This window comes from Pterocles gutturalis, unplaced genomic scaffold (assembly GCF_000699245.1).
Source record: "Pterocles gutturalis isolate BGI_N339 unplaced genomic scaffold, ASM69924v1 scaffold15411, whole genome shotgun sequence".
Taxonomy (NCBI): domain Eukaryota; kingdom Metazoa; phylum Chordata; class Aves; order Pterocliformes; family Pteroclidae; genus Pterocles; species Pterocles gutturalis.
The window spans coordinates 1-16,229 of record NW_010100613.1 but is presented as its reverse complement, the minus strand read 5'-3'; the positions used below and the strand labels follow the sequence as shown (position 1 = coordinate 16,229).

Sequence of the window (16,229 nt, the reverse complement as noted above, 5' to 3'; positions counted from 1 at the left end):
AAAAAGGACATTACAATTTAGTCAAGACTGTATTTTAGTCCATTTTTCATTGCCGAATAAAAGCTTTGTCCAAAGCACAAGGATGTGTACATCTCTGACACCTGGAATATAACTTCCTGAGTAGATTAACTTCCAAGCTTCATCTGCTTAATATACCCCTCCTTTCCAAACCAGCAGTCTAGGTAGTAAGACATTTTTTTTGGGAGTGCATAATGAGGTGAGCCCTTAATATACCCCTCCTTTCCAAACCAGCATTCTAGGTAGTAAGACATTTTTCTTGGGAGTGCATAATGAGGTGAGCTGCTGTGTGCACAAAAAAGACAGCAGTTCATTGCACGGGCATTTATAGTAGCTATTGCAGCATGTAGTACAGGACAAGCCACAGGTCTGGACATTTGCTGACTGCCTAGAGGTGGGGAAAAGTTGAGCAAAGAATAGCATTTCAGAGCATAATTTTAAACCTTCTAATTTCGTTAATCCCACGGATTCATCAGATTTAGAAACATGGGACATTTCAACAAGAGCACAGGATTAAATTTTCAGTTCTGTGGGTCCAGTTCTTTATAGAACTGTTGGAAACCTGAGGTTAAATGACAGGTAAAAGGGTGTTTGAGCTAAGACTCAGACGTGCACTGGCTGAGGCAACCTCATCCATCTGACCACTACAGCTGGCATCCTCAGAGAGGCAGTTCACTTGAATTGCCATAAACCACTTCACACCAACCAGCTGATGCAAAAAGTTCCTTACTTGACAAGAAAACCAGAAGAAAAAGATATAATACGGAGGGTAAGTTCTGCTAGCAAGATGAGGTGGTTCCCACCACTAATGCAGCAGCCACGTTATCTGGATGGTTTATGTATAATCTGGACACATCCTAGAAATAGCAGCAGTTTTTATAGACCCTTTATAACCACGAGATCTGTACCAGGTCAGTAAGACCCATCCAGTGCAGCACTCTCCAGACAACAGTGGCCAAAACTGGATGCTTGGAGAAATATTAAACTGACAAAGAAATGAACTGTACTGCTCGTACTGTAAATGAATACCATCACTCAAAGAAGCAATCCCACCCTCTCCCTGTGCTTGTGTTAGGGTGTGCCTGTGACAGTAAGCTGGGTCAGGAAAATGAACTGGCTGAAGAAGCAAGCTTCTCCCTTCCCTCCTGTGCTGGCAGGAAGCAGGACCCAGCAGCAGCAGCGTGCAGCCAGGCTGGGTTAAACTCATGATGGAAGCACAGCAGCAAGATACATACTGGGTGATCCTTCCCTAGAAGTACTTTACCTCCAGGACCAGTTAGGGGGTTTCCTCAGCTAGTGGTGGCACCGTAGCCATTCAATGTGATGGATCAATGCAGTTTTATCTTTATGCTGCATAACAGTACTAACTGCTACGGTAATCTGCAATTAAAAGGCAGCCCATAATAAAAATAAACATTAAGCATTGTTTTGGTATGCCATTATTTCAATGACCTTTTACTTCTGTTTCAAAACTTCCGAGTTTATCAGCAATTGGTGATTACCTGCTTTTCATTAATGCTGGAATTTAGTAACATGAAGAACCACACAGCGAATTTCAAGAGATCCATCTATGCACTCTCTCAGCCTACATAAACTTTAAACTCCAAGCAACTCTGGTGGATGAAATTAATGTACCAATGAATTTAACTGTGCTCCTGGCATCTGCACTTTTTTCATGAGAAAACTGACTACCAGTTAGAACTTAACTTCAGAGGCACCTACTCCATCTACTTAATCAGCTAACGTTGTACATCATAACACTTCCATCAAATTTATTTTTCATCACAACTGACATTTATGTACAGATATCTACTTCATACACATGATGATGCAATATAACAACCTTTTTCTGGCATGAATTTAGGTTTAAGGATTACACAAAGCACTACCCAAACTTGGGGACAGCACTACCTTCTACATGCACAGGAACACTTTCAGTCTCCCCCTGATCAGCACTGTAAACAATGCATACATTAGGCTCTCATGTATTCCTCATCCTGGTCTTGACCTTCTGAAAATTCAGGGCTGTCCCACTCAGCTGATCCAGGCCATCTCCACAGCACACACTGCTCACTGCAATACAAACTAGTGAGCACTGAACAAGAGAGAACCGTTCTCCCAAAAGCAATGCCTGTTTTTTACCTCCAACCGGCTCAGCTCACCAGCTTTTGTCAAACCTATGCCTAGGGACCTAGGACAGGATCTGTCGACTCCTCCGAACAGATCGCTTGCAACTCAGATGCTACACTGCTGAGCGCTGCGGTGCGCAAGATCGCCGGTCCATCCTGCCCAAAGGCATTAATCAGCTCCCTCTTCTAATTATACTACCACTGCTTGTCAGGAGTTTACTACTTTGTGGAATGCAGGCAAGACAACTTTACCCCTGCTGATCTGCCCCTTGCCTCCTTCTCGACTACAAAAACAACAACAAAAAACTCCCACAGAAAATAATACAAATGGTTTGACAGAGGCAGGAGATAACCATCCATCTTGGGTCCCCAACCCAAGGCACTTGTTCAGCTCACATGGTGCCAGCTTGGGGACAGCAGCAGGTGGCTTGCCAATTTCAAGGCACACTTTTATTAATTTCCTCGCCAATTCTTAAAAGCTATTCTTTAAAAATCATTCCGTTTCACAAGCTATTTTCAAAGACTTGGCCACAGAAATGAAAAGATCTTGAAGTCCTCCTGCATCAGAGGTCCTCGTGGCCAGGCAGGAGTGAAATGACTGTCACCAAAGGTGCCCTGGTGGGTCAGTCCCAGTATCCCTTGTCAGGGCTCCATCTGCTTCTGATAAAAAAGGATGGACCACGGCAGGGAGGTGTCACTTCCTCCCACAGTCCTGCGCAAGCTGAGGGGACAAGCCCACACATGAGTAGCAGAGGGCAGATGACTCACTGCCTTCACAGAGCAGTGTGAAGATCGCAGTACAGTCTTCACACCTTGGCTTTTACATTGTAATGCAGAACTAGAATAAACTGATGCAAATAAAAGATATTATGCTGTGTCTTTTAAGAAGCTTGAGTCTCTCATGGATTCCTTTTTTTTACACTGTGAAAGTTGAATTCCTCTGTACAGCTGTCAGGTTAGGCCAATTCAAAAAGTCATGATTACCAATGCCCTGCTATTTACATTGCTCTGTGAAACCCTACCAATACATGGTCTGGCTGGAAACAGTAACAAAAAATATATACATGAATATACATGCATATGTATGTCGTCAGGAACTAGTTACATCCGAGTACCTTTCTGACTGACCTGTCCGTAATTATTAAGATATCTTCTAGAACCTCATCTGTCCTGAGGACAGAAGATTGCCTGCCTTCCTACTTTTTGTTCAGGGGGTTTCCTCTTTCTTGGCTCTGAGACTCAAACCTTAATCACAGGACCAAAACAGGACTGCCATTAGAGGGATGAGTCCTTACAGAGTTTCACTATAATGAACACACACTGAAGTTCTGAGCAGGGTATTCTAGGGAGACTTAAAACAGAGAAAAAGGAATTTTATGTATGAATTGCTGACAAACACTTTACCATAACTGTGGTCTAAATTCCATTATATAATGAGAGTTTTTGTTGGAATTATGTCTCTGCTTCCATTTGCCTTCCTCTGAGCATCCCCTCAAGAGCATACAGAAAAGAGACCCAGCAGCAAAAAATGCAAATTAAAGTAGTGGTGCCAAACAGATGAGTCTGCACACACAGAGAGATCAACCACTGCCATTCCCACTGATGTCAAAACCAGAGATAAAACCTCTTACGTGCAACACCAATGTAGAACCCGAAATAGCACCGTGAACCAGTACACAGCTACCATGGCTTTCTTGTTAGTGGCAGCTCTGCCCACCCTCACCCAGGACACAGAGGCCCTGTAAATGTGGAAGCCATTTCCCTGCCCTCCCATGCTCAGTCCAGCCCACAGACACCACGTGAGGGACTGGGCAAGGAGGAGGATATGAGCAGCCATCTCCTCTCTTCCTCCTTGACGAGCTTCTGTGAGATAACCAAGTGTGCCTCAGCCAGAAGCATCGTGGCTGTAGTGAGTCAAAGGCGCTGGTCCTGGAAAGGATACACCTCCAAAATCAACATCCAGTGCTTCACAGCTGGCAAGGCAGGGCTGCGCCGGAGGAAGAGGACATGCTCTGCTGCAAGGGACACGTTATGGCTATGAATCTTCCATTAAACTTTGCAAGATGCTTGATGGATTTTAATGCAATTTTGGTAAAACAGTGAAAAACAGTACAATCGGTATTATCATACACCCACAGAAAGGTGGAGGATGGGGTTGTTAAAAAAATTTAAAATTACAAGAGTCCTTCACACCAATACATTAGGTAACTAAAACTGTATATGCCTCATCTGCTTTTGTGAACACCCGTTTGCACATACCAAGATCTTGCACTAATTCACAGGTTCTCACCAGGAATAATAAAAATCTGGCTTCAAGTATAGTGTAACTGTAGGAGGTACAGCAAGCCGCAGCAGTTACAAATATTAGTTGCATAATCACAAGACATACCTTGCAGTTTACCTATTTTGACCTTGAGATGGCAGAAAAAGAAAAGATAGCAAGGCAAATACTATATGGCCCAGCTACTACAAAGATACAACACAGAACTGAAAGTGAGAACAGAGCTTAACAATTAATAGATCCTTCTTCTGCCCCTGCATCTGCTGCAAATGCTGCTGTGCCTCATTTACTGTGCTGCTTAAACATGTTAAGGCAGAGCAGAGGGAAGAAGAGGCAACTCCATGCTCATGTTATAAAAATGACTGGAAATAAAAAAAGAGGGAATATGCAGTTTGGATGATAACAAGTCAGTAATGATGGAGCAGGAGAACGGGAAGAAGTAGAACAGATTATCTAAAAAGAGGATGGAAAAAAATGAGAGTGAGGAAGCAGCACAGTTGGGGCCAAAGATTTTTTTTTTTTTTTCTTTTAAAGAAGTGCAACCAAAGGAGAGAATTTTGCATGAAGTTGTTTTCCTGAAGACTGTCAGCAGAACTTCTGCCAGCTGATTTCAGTGCCTTAGCCAATGCACAGCACTCTGCAGCCCAGGCCTGCACTTGTGAGCTTGAGCCTTCCCCAGTTCCTCTCATCTCTGGGATGACCACGTGGCTATTAGGCAGGGCTATAGTTTACTCATGTTACAATTAAACTACAGGAAAGCATGTAAGCATGCAAGGGAAGTGATGGTCTAGCTGCTACATAACTGTGGCCACAGAACAACACACAAAAAAACTCCCCAGTGAGTTCAATCTTGTGCCATCAACCACGTTTCACGTACTTAGAAGCATGCAAATAGGTTTAAGTCATATTCACACATACACTCCTTGCTCTCTTTGGATGCCTGAAACCTGAAAGACCACAAGCTACACAAAAAAAAGAACAAAAAACTACCCAAAAGAGTTTGTCCTGCTGCCTGAATGGTAAGTGAAAGGCAGTGATCCTTCAGTGAGGGTGCCACGGCGCTGCTCACCCAGGGAACTGAAAGCCCGTGTCAAGACAGACACCTTCTGCACTTGGCAGCTCTCTACGTGCACCTTGAGAGCAGCGCACCCCACGAGACTTCCTACAGCTAAAAAGCCCATCTGCAAACCAACTCTGACAAGACACACTAGACAGTAAACACTGCCTCCAAAGCTGTGCAAACAGTATTTCTTTAAAAATGGGTCTTCAGGGTCTAATGAATGTTCTTGGTACTAAGTGCAGCTTTTCACAGTGCTGGATACACAGAACCAGGGCTGCAGCTCTGGAGTTGCTGATTTCTAGCTCACACACAGTTCTTTGGACAGGACACGTACCAGCAAGGAAGCAGACGGAGGGAAAAACGTATCTGTAAGTACTTACATGCAAGATGAAAATTAACCGCACTTTAGGCATACTTTAAAAAAAACATAGAATAACCCTGTGTGACATATTGTTACCCGAAAAATCACCCACGTTAATCACTAAATAGTTTGATTGTATTTATAGCATTTAATACCTCTAGCAAACAGTTGCTGCAATCAGATTCTTTATTAGTAACAGTACAGTTAACTGGTTACAGCATTAATCAGTCCAAAGCTAATTATCAGGAGTGTTTCAAAAACAGCATACCAAACAACAGAAAAAAAGCCAAATAATATTATACCTATTAGGTTTTAGTTGATAAGAAAAACCACAACTTAATAAACTGTTCAGTGCAGAATCAAAACAATTTCAGCAAAATATTATTCAATAAGCATGGTAATTCTCATGTCAGCCATACATCTTTTAATTTGCTTTTTTCTCAAGACTTACCTATGTTTTTCTAGTTCGTTGTGTGATGACCTATTAAAAAGAGAAAAGAAATATTAGAGAAAAGGATAAATACCAAGACTTAGAATATTTAAAAGCCAACATCTGCATAATTTGCAAAAGAGCTCTCTAAAACATGTATTTATATGGATTATGAAACAGCTTCACTGTTAAATTGGTTCACTTTTACATCCCTTAGATACTTCAAGGTATCAACTTAATTTCCATGAGTAAACCGTGGGTTTAGGGGGGAATTATAATAAATTTACATTTATTAGTGTTCAGTAGATTCAGAGACAGAATTGGACATAAAAAAACCTGAGCAGGTTAGTAATAAAAACAGCCCACGGGATTTTTATCTGTGAAGAAAAATTAGGAGGGGGCAGAAGGTGTTAGAAGATCTACATGGTAAAAAGTGAGAGCAAAAAGCACCCAAAAAGCCAGCAGAAGCAGAAAGAAAAATCAGCAGCTAACCACTGCTCTTCACATCTTAATGGTAAAAAAGAGGAATCCTCTCAATTCTTCTGAGTCTACAAATGGGGGGAGGAGGGAAAAATCACAGTCCTTTAACTGACCACATCAAGTGTGCTATTCTCTTCCAATCTAGTAGGATTACATATTTTTTTTTTCCCCAACCAATGCCTCAGGTTTTTTTGCCATTAGAAGGCAGCCCTAAATTCTTGGAGGATTTTTTTTTTAATTGATTCAGCTGGAAATATTACATTTATTTATTTATACAACTCAGATTAAAAACATTCCTAAAATGAAGTTATTGTCGCCACTTCAAAACCAGCAACTTTCCGGACCTTTAGTTTCGTCCAACTAAAAACATTTCCAGTACTTAAGGATCAAAAGATAGAAAGGCGGTGGCAGCTTTTACGGCTGGCAGATTACGTCAAAGCAGCTCTCCTACAACGTGTTGTAACCCCTGCCTGCATCTGGGCACGATGTGCTGACCGAAACGGCTTTGTGGAGGTGTAGGTGCACAGTCCGTCGAATGAGCAGAGACATCCCAGGAGGAGAAATTCTTCCTGCACAAATGCACGATCTGCCCAGTGGCAAGCTGTTCTGCCTCTCCCCGCACACGTTCATGCAGCTGGATGCTGCGGCATACTTCAGTGTTACTGATGATGAAAGCATCTCTCCAGCCACAGAGAGGGGAAAAAAGAAAGCAAAGCTCATGCAAAGAAATAACCAATGAGCAAATCCACAAGCAGTTTATTTCAGCCCGATGCCGTGCCTGATCCTGCAAGGCATTAAGCAAACTGCCCCTCTGCAGCTAGAAGAAAACTCAAACGCGTACAAGGTTCAGCACTGATGTTAATCCATTTTCACTGGAAAGCATCCCAGTATTGTTACCAAGACATCAGCTATGTCAGCCATTACCTGGTATCTGTTTCTGAAGAGCCTATGAATTTAGTTTTTTTTTTTAACTTGTTGCATCAAGTGAGCCACCATCAGGTAACGTATGTGTTCCTACCCTGCCATGTAAGTGCTCCTGACCAATGCAGCAACACTGCAAGTATTTTACACACATTCTGTGCTACATTAATAGGTCAAGGTGGGATGGGTTTGCTGTCATATACTGCCTTTGCCATTTGACCATAATAAGGGAATATTATTTTTATTTTCTACTCCTACACACACAGAGATAGCTCAAACCTTTTCTCCATGAAAAGTGACAAACCCCATGCCAAATCCACCAACGTTTATGAAGATACACAGAAAATGTAAGTTCAGGAGGAACCATTCTCCCCAAACACCCCCAATGGGCCTGTCAAAAGCACAGAGACACTGTTCATAGGGGAGCCTGGGAGAGAGAAAATACAGGCTGGCCTTGACTCAACCCTATGGCATGACCTCCCTAACATTTTTGGCAATTATACACAAGATGAACATGATCACTCTAATGAGCCAATTCCGACCTGCCTGCTGTAGCAGAGCTCACACCCAGCTCTGGTGAGCATCCATGGTGACAGCTGCACCGGCAGAAGAAACACTGGCCAAGAAATTCAGCCTGCATAGAGTATTTTGCTGGGTTAAGAGAGGATGCCACAAGTACCTGGAAGTGCTTCTGCATGTGCCATGCCTACAAGGCACCTCTGGCTCATGAAGGGTGACCCTGGTTCACCTGGGATACATGCTGCCAGACCAGCTTTAGGGGGGCACAGCTGCCTGCCCGGTTATGGCAGCTACCAAATGGAGCAGTAGCGAAAATGTGCCTCCTTGCACAGCTCTTTGGGACGCAGAAGCCTAATCGATGTGTGCAAACACAGGCACCAGCCACACATTTAGGGAGATGTCAGGAGGTTGACTAATGCCTGGACTATCAGGCCCTATCCAGGAACCAAAACTGAGAGTTTTGACATTTACCTGGCAGTTGCTCCATCTACAGAACAGGCTAAATACCCTATCATAAGCATGATGGTTTATTTTTTTTTGTTGGGTTTGTTTTCAGAAGAGATGAACCTCTCTCTAAGTATTGTTCATTCTCTCTTTCACTGTCTATAGCAGAGTATATTGCAAGAATATACAGCTCCTTCTGTTCTTCATGCAACCTGAAGTGAGGGAAAAACCATAAGACCTGGTCTCAAAACAAACCAGTACCCCAAGCACTACCTCTGTTTCAAAATGGAGTCTTTTATTACTTCAATAAAAGGTAAGCTGGAGGCCAGGCCTAAGAAGATACATGGATATACATATTTCTGTAAAAGGGAAAGATGTATGACTGTGGTTTTCAGACAAAAGGTCTGTGGAGCCCTTCAAAAGCAGCTGCAAGAGAAGGAAGATTTTGGTGTTTAGCTTAAGTTCACTATATTGGCTTCTGTATCTCCAGGAGAAACCTGGGGGAGTTAGGAGTAGCAGTGATGAAGGAAAGGTGTCAGTAAAAGGTTCAGATAAAATTGAAAGGGAAAAACCAACAATAAAAAAGTCACCAGCAAAATCACAGATTCAGAAGGAGACCAGCAATGCTGCTGCTGAGACAGCCCTGACATCCCTCTAGCAAATGCCGAGCAGTTCACCAGCTATGAAGTTGCAGTTAAATTTTGTGAATAAATTGTCAAAAGAAGATTTGAAAGAAGGGGGAGGAGCCAAGTAAATACAGATGCTGTTTTGCAAGATGCTGTACTATGTCCCCAGACCCCAGAACTGTCCCCTTCCACCACCCTCACTCCCTTGAACAAGACTTCTAGGTATTGGATTTGAGCATTTGGTTGATGCAACATTTAGCAGACACATCCAAACAATTAGGACAGGTGCTAATTGAGATTATAAGACTAACAAAGAAAAGACTTGTCCTCCCCAAAGTCCACTTTCTAACAGTTTATGGTAGGAACTGCCCACATGCATACTGGGCTGAGATGTCACTGTATGCACAGTGCGCTGCCTGTTTCATCATTAAGACATGTTCCTCTACTCCTCCATCCATTTGCCCCACCAGCCAGTGCATCTTGAAACTAGCACAGCTCCTGACAAAAGCAGGGACTTATCGGCAATGCTGCTAAAATTTCTTCCCCAATGCTATTGGGAGCCACTACTAGACCACAAGTGACCAATACACTACCAGTTGCCAACACATTTTAAAGCCTATAAAGAGCAAAGCAGGCTAGTTAACAAAGTGTTTAAAACAGCGGCAAGCACCTTGTCTGTGCCAGGGCTTTCTGGTGCAGGCTGGGCTAGCAGGGTGTTGCACAACCCTTGTACAGAGGACACAACTCCACCTAAGGTCGCATGGCACTTAGGAGGGCCACGTGCGAACTTCATTACCTGCACTTCATCTTTTGTCCAGGCCAAAAGAGCAAGAAAAAACAGAGCAAAAAGTTTTACAAGGTGCTACACGTTAAGTGTCTGCATCCAGTTCCCACTCCCAAGCATGCCGCTGGGTAAGAGCAGGCAGCTCATACACCTGCAGTCCTCCCGTCTGGATGCGACTGCTACACAGCTTTTTGCTGGAAGGATCCCGATTCACTTCCAGGGAATTCCCTATCCACATATATAACCTGTCGTGGGGCACGCCTGAAGATATTACAGTCCACTATCTGAATCACCAGAGATGAGAGGTACAACTCTAAACCTGAGCATAAGCATACATCCTGCCCAGTATTCACCGCTCCAGGGTTGTTGGGTTTTTTCCATTTGTTTTAAACTGGACACATTGCTTACAGACTGTCAAAGAAACAGCCTGTATGGAATTAATCCCCTAGAAATTACTTTTGCATTCTCCTCATAGCAAAATTTAACCAGCCCTGCAGATTCAGCTGGGATCTGGGAACCAGGCATACTGGCACAGCCTCAATGCAGAGCTCTGGCTCCAGTACTTCATTTAAGTTCGTGCTGCCACATGTTTGCCGTGGCAAGGTCCGAACATGCTTCTTATACGGTGGCAATTTGTTTTCCTCAATTGCATGAGCACTGCAACTCCCAGGCATCACAGACCTACTGCAGTTCCTCAGGGGTGACAGACCAGCTGGTAAGATCTATTATACTGGGACTACAACACATAAGTTTTAAAAACAAGCGCGGTGGTATCAATTGCTGTCCCTCTGCCACCAGTTTTAGGAGAGCAAACACAGAAGGATCTATCGAATTCCGAAAGCCGGGCAAAAAAAGCAGAGGAGCTGTGTCCACACAGCCTGGTTTGCAGTGTTTTATTCTCGTCCTCCCACAAAAAAAGAAAAATATTAAGGAAAAATAAAATAAAAATCAGGCTCTGATCCCTAAGCTGCTTTGTGTGGGCACAGAATAACATCTGCAGAGAGCAAGGGGCTCGCTCTGCAGGCCACAGTTTGACCCTCACTGTGAGCCAACATTAACAGAAGAATTCGGACACGAAGATCTGTTTTTATTTTAAACACCAAATGCAGCTTTCATCTTTTTCTAGATACAACCCTTTGCCAGAACACAGCACAAAGTACAAGTCTATTTATATAACACATGAGCAAAAATATTAATTAATAGATATAGAAGACATATTTATAAACCAGCATTTATTTTGATCCCCCTCCTTCAATAAACCAGCTCCTAAAGTAACAGGCCAAACACACTGCACCACCGACATCCAATTCCTTTCTCTGCAAGTAAATGTAACTGTGACCTCAGTAGACTGGCATCTAACACTAAGATTTTAGTTTTAATTTTACCTTATTTCTGACTCTTTTGTGGCAAAGCGGCTACCCGAGCTTCCCCGTGCACGGGTGGGCACGCACCTCATACCCAGGACCACACACCTGGTGAGTGTCATTACAGCCAGGGCAGAAGCAAGCCCAGTTCTCTGCAGGCTACTGTGGTTTTCTATCAAAGTGCCCTGCTTCCTGAGCAAGCGTCTCAGAATTTCAGATTTGCATTGTATTTCTCCTCAGCACATCGCACACATTACCTATCCATTTATTTGGATCAAACAGCAAACTTGGGGGGACTTTTGAAGATTTGTTATTAACATTTCCAAGGCACAACTAAACCCAGCTGTTTGTTTTATGCCTTTTCTTTAATTCCAGCTACACAATAACAAAAATTATTAGACCGAATGGCACTGCTTTACAAAGTACCACCACTACTCTGTGGAGACATTCACTATACTGTGGTCAAGCACCTGATAAGCATTAGTGTAACAAGAAGATGTGATCGAGTTTTACCTTCCCCAAAAGACAATCCCGTGCTTTTCTCCAATCGCCCGTCCTGTTTGCAAAACAAGTGTCCAGTTTCACTTGCCAGAGAATTTTGGTCAAAACTACTGGAGGTGAACAAGTCTGAATCTCAGCCGAGGGCACGGCACGAACAGCAAACCAGAGAGAGAAAACAAAGTAGTTTGGTTTGTGTGGCATGGGAAAGGGCACATCACAGGAAACTGAGTGAGAAGAAAACATATAAAATCAAGTAGTTTTAATGTAGAAGTGAAAAAGAAATGGCTAAAAATTGTGTCGGATTGCTATCAGTACCCTGAGAATATCATTTAGCAACAAACTGCTAACGACCACTTCTAATTTTGGTCCACAGCTATCAGTGGACAAAGCAAAAATGTTAAATTCCTGGTGGATGAAAGGCTTGTAGATTTTGGTTAATTAAATGCAATTCTGCTGCTATTTTTCCCTGCATTAATCCAAACCCATCAAAATTACCTCCCACTTAATCCCAGTTGAGAGGCCGGCAAGCCTTTAGCCCAGACCCGAGCATCCCATCCAAAGGGCGGGCAGCCTTCCTCCCCCTTCTCCTCCTGTGGGTCTGGGCCTCACCAACCATCGACAAGAGGACAGAGGTCTCAAGATATGATTTCTTACATGAACATCACACCACCACCTCGGCAAAGGAAGGAGGAGGCATCCATCAGCACCCTCGCTGAACAACAGGGCGGCTGTAATCCATCCCTGCCCAGCCCCTGAGCCCGCAGCGGCTGATCAGCACACCTGTACTGCAAGGGGTATGCTCTTCCCCTCCGCAGGCAGGCAACACGGGGGAGAAAATACAGAACAAAGAAGGGTACAGCACACCAGGCTTCCTCACATCTGACAGTTTTTCTCCTCCTCCCTTCTTTTCTGATTTTCCAAGAATGAGGAGGAAGATGTTTTTCATGCTTTTATATCTGTATAGCTCATAAAGCACGGAAAAACAAAACCTCACATTTTAATCTGGTCAGATGCTGCAAGCCGCAGGATACAAAAATAGGTAATGAAAACAACAACAAAGCCCCTGGAGTTTTGAAATGTGCAGTTATCTGCTCCTTTCCTACTCTTCTACCCTTAAGTATGTATTTTTATATGCAGGGAAAACAATGCAATAATAAGGCATAAATTTCAGACATGTACGCAATCACGCCTGCCCGCATCTGATGCTCCAAACCCAGTGCATCCGGAAAACGGTTCAAGTGGAACAATAAGGACAAACACTTTGCTCAGTGGTTCACACCACGCACAACCACTCCAGATCCTCTGAACTTTGGCCAGTTGTCTCCCTCTGTTAATCTTTGAGTTGCTTAGGAAGATTTAACTGTATTATCAAAAATTCAGACTCTAGTCTGGGGCTTGGACCCTACAGCCTACAAGCTCCAATGAACAATAAACCAGTGATGCTAGTGTACTTTATGCCCTTTTAGACTGGATGTTCAAACATAATTTTCCCCCCCTCAAATCTAAGCTCACAGGCAAACTTGAGCAGCGATTGATAGATGTGGGTACAGAGTCTGTAGGTACAACGCAGAGGTGCCCACACAGCCTTGCTGCTGCACCTCCCTCCCCGAAATAGCAGGGTGCTGCATTAAAGCAATGCGCCTGTTTCCCACACTGGCAAGCAAGCCCACTGTCCGTGACGAACCAGGCAAACCACCATCCTGGTGGTGGCCACTCTTGAAACCATTCCTAGAGAAGCATTATCCTGTCCAATAACACAAGCAACTCATCCCTAATCTAACCATTGCAGCTAGAAGAAAATAAAGCGTTATTAAATGTATACATTGTGTACTGCACGGTGGCATTTTTGAAGGTTGCCACTGCTACAGAGTGAGAATCAGAGCAAAAGACTAAACAGGTAAATATAAATCTACAAACAGAAAAAATGCAGAAGGTAACTGCAAGCAGACGTGTCTGCCTCAGCTTTAATAAAGCTAGCAAAGCTGTAACCAGAAATCTTTTAATTCTGCTGTATTTGATAGATTACAAATCCTCTCCTAAAAACTCATGAAAGCAGCTTACAGTTCAGACAAATAACTATTTTGCAGCAGATGACAAGAGACCTAAGAACGGAAACGATGGAATAATAGCTCTGTAAGTAACGCAGATTTCTTGAACGCAAGAGACCAAAAATAAGAAATCCATACAGTCCAAGGAGCAGTTTACAGCTGGAAACCCTATGAGACCTGTTTAGGTTAACTGTGAATTTTTTTTTAAGGCAGTGAGCATACTTTATAAGAAAACAATTAAAAATCTTCAGAGCAAAGTGTCTCAGGAAACAAGACACGCCTCCCACTCCTGATGACTTTCTTTTTTAAAATTGACGTGCTCTCTATGCTCCAAGATGAGACAAAGAATCCAACTGAAACCAAAAAATGTAGGACTACTGCAACTAATACCCCCTGAAATGGTTGCCTCCGCTGAAGTAGGGGCATAGGGGAACAATTTGCTCCCCCTCAGTTATCTTCAAGACACACTGCTTCTCCGTGGTAGGCACAAGCAGGGCGCTCACCAGCTCATGTTTTTTCTCAAGGAGGGAGCTCGTCAGCTTTTGATTTCAGTTTGCACCTCCGGTGCCCCACGAGCAGCCCCTGGCCCTCTGCCCTGTGCCTCCCCAGCGCCAGCAGAGCCAGCTGCCCACTGCTGTGCCGGATGCCCACTGGAGGAGCGAGAGCAGAGCTGGCCTGCCGAGACTCACTGCTCGTTTGGAAAACAAGTCACGTGCAAACTGAGTTCATTTTAGGCTATTCTACAAGAGCCACCATCCAGCACGACCGTGCAGAGTAGAGCCTGTGCTGGGGAGAGCATCGCTGCTCTGAGGCAAAGCAAGCCCAGCTGGGCACAGTCCTTGGTCCTCTCTGGAGCAGCCCTGGAAGAGCAAAGGACTAGGGGAGCTCCCAGGCAGGGGCCGGCACTGTCCCTGTAAGACAGCCTCCCAGCCGCGGCCCGAGCAGCAAACAAAGCTGCAGAGAGCCTGCGCACAGCAGCCCTCCGCTCATGCCACCGCAGCACAGGTAGCGGCTGCGGGGAAAACAACAAACCCACCACTACCACGACAAAAAAAGCGGATGATAATTGTGACAAATAACGACCGAGTACTTTGATGGATCTGCATGCAGCGGGCGGGTGGGCGGGCTGGCGACCTGGTGGTGCGGCAGAAGCCCCGGAGAGGTCAAGTTCACTCTAGCACCTTCTCGCTTAATACCTACACATGAGAAGTTCTAGCGCACGGGTGGGTTTCCCCCCACCGCCCTGAGCACGCTCCCCCTCCAAGAGCCCAGCGCCGCACTGCAACCGGAGGCTGCATCTGCTTTGGCTGCCATGGGGGAGGCGGTCGGTTCGCTGCCTGTGATTTATAAATAAATACCAGGGGGGAAATTAGTGCCATGCAAAGAGAAGTCTGGGTGGCGATTACGGTGTTAGGATCTGCAGTAAAAGCTGCTGTTGGTGAGCGCAGAGCAGAAGGAGAGATGAGGGCGGATGGTTTAGAAGTGCAGTGAGTACTAAGGAGATGGTGTACGCGTGGCAGTGTTTATATGAGAGATCAAAACAGAGCCAAGCCCATCCAGGGAAAAAAATGGCGACTACCGGGATGGGGGAAACTAAGACACTGGATTAGTTATTATTTTTAATAAACGTATGCACTGCACATAAGCTAGGCACATTGGAAAAGCTGCCGATTCATTCTGAAAAAGCGGTGTGTCTATTACCTGTTATTCTGGGATTTTCTGGCCATGGTGCCTGCCTTTGTTTTCTTTCTGGAATAGTCACTATCGAAGGGTAACACTGATGCATAGCCATGTTCTGCTTCTAGGGACAAAGTCAGCATTAGTGGCAATATATTTTTTCCATGCATTTTTTTTCCTCCTTTGCAGGAACGCTAGGGTAAAGAACAGAATTTTTTCCGGTTGATTTGTTTGGATTTTATTCTGGCATCTCTTAAAGAAGCGAGACAAAAAAAAAGAATAAAATATAACAACTCGGTAAACCAAAAAAAAAAAACAAACCCAAAACCAAAAGTGCCGAAATTAGGAGGATTATTGGAGTGCACATTAAAAACCAGGCGGATCATGCAAACCCTTGTCACGCTGCACGGGGAGGGGGAGGGGAGCACTGCCATACAATTACCGACTGCCGCACACAGGGGAGTGTGAGGGGTCCCGAGCGCTGCTGCAGCACACGCACCAGCCCCGTCCACAGCTTGACAAAAAAAATAACCGATTTTTTTTTTTTTTTAAAAAAAGCCAAGAGAAGAGCACTGTTCCTCCCCCA

The 16,229-nt window shown here is 44.2% G+C and overlaps 1 protein-coding gene across 1 annotated transcript in view; it reads right to left on the bottom strand.

Annotated features, from left to right (window-relative positions):
* MXD4 (MAX dimerization protein 4) overlaps positions 1 to 15,813 on the bottom strand; it is a 36,482-nt gene extending 20,669 nt beyond the window's left edge. The window contains exons 1-2 of the mRNA XM_010080605.1: positions 15,668 to 15,813; positions 6,301 to 6,330 (exon numbers count right to left, since the gene is read on the bottom strand). Of these exons, the coding sequence (XP_010078907.1) occupies positions 6,301 to 6,330; positions 15,668 to 15,813 (176 nt within the window). The remainder of the gene's footprint in view (positions 1 to 6,300; positions 6,331 to 15,667) is intronic.
* Between the last annotated feature and the right edge of the window lie 416 nt (positions 15,814 to 16,229).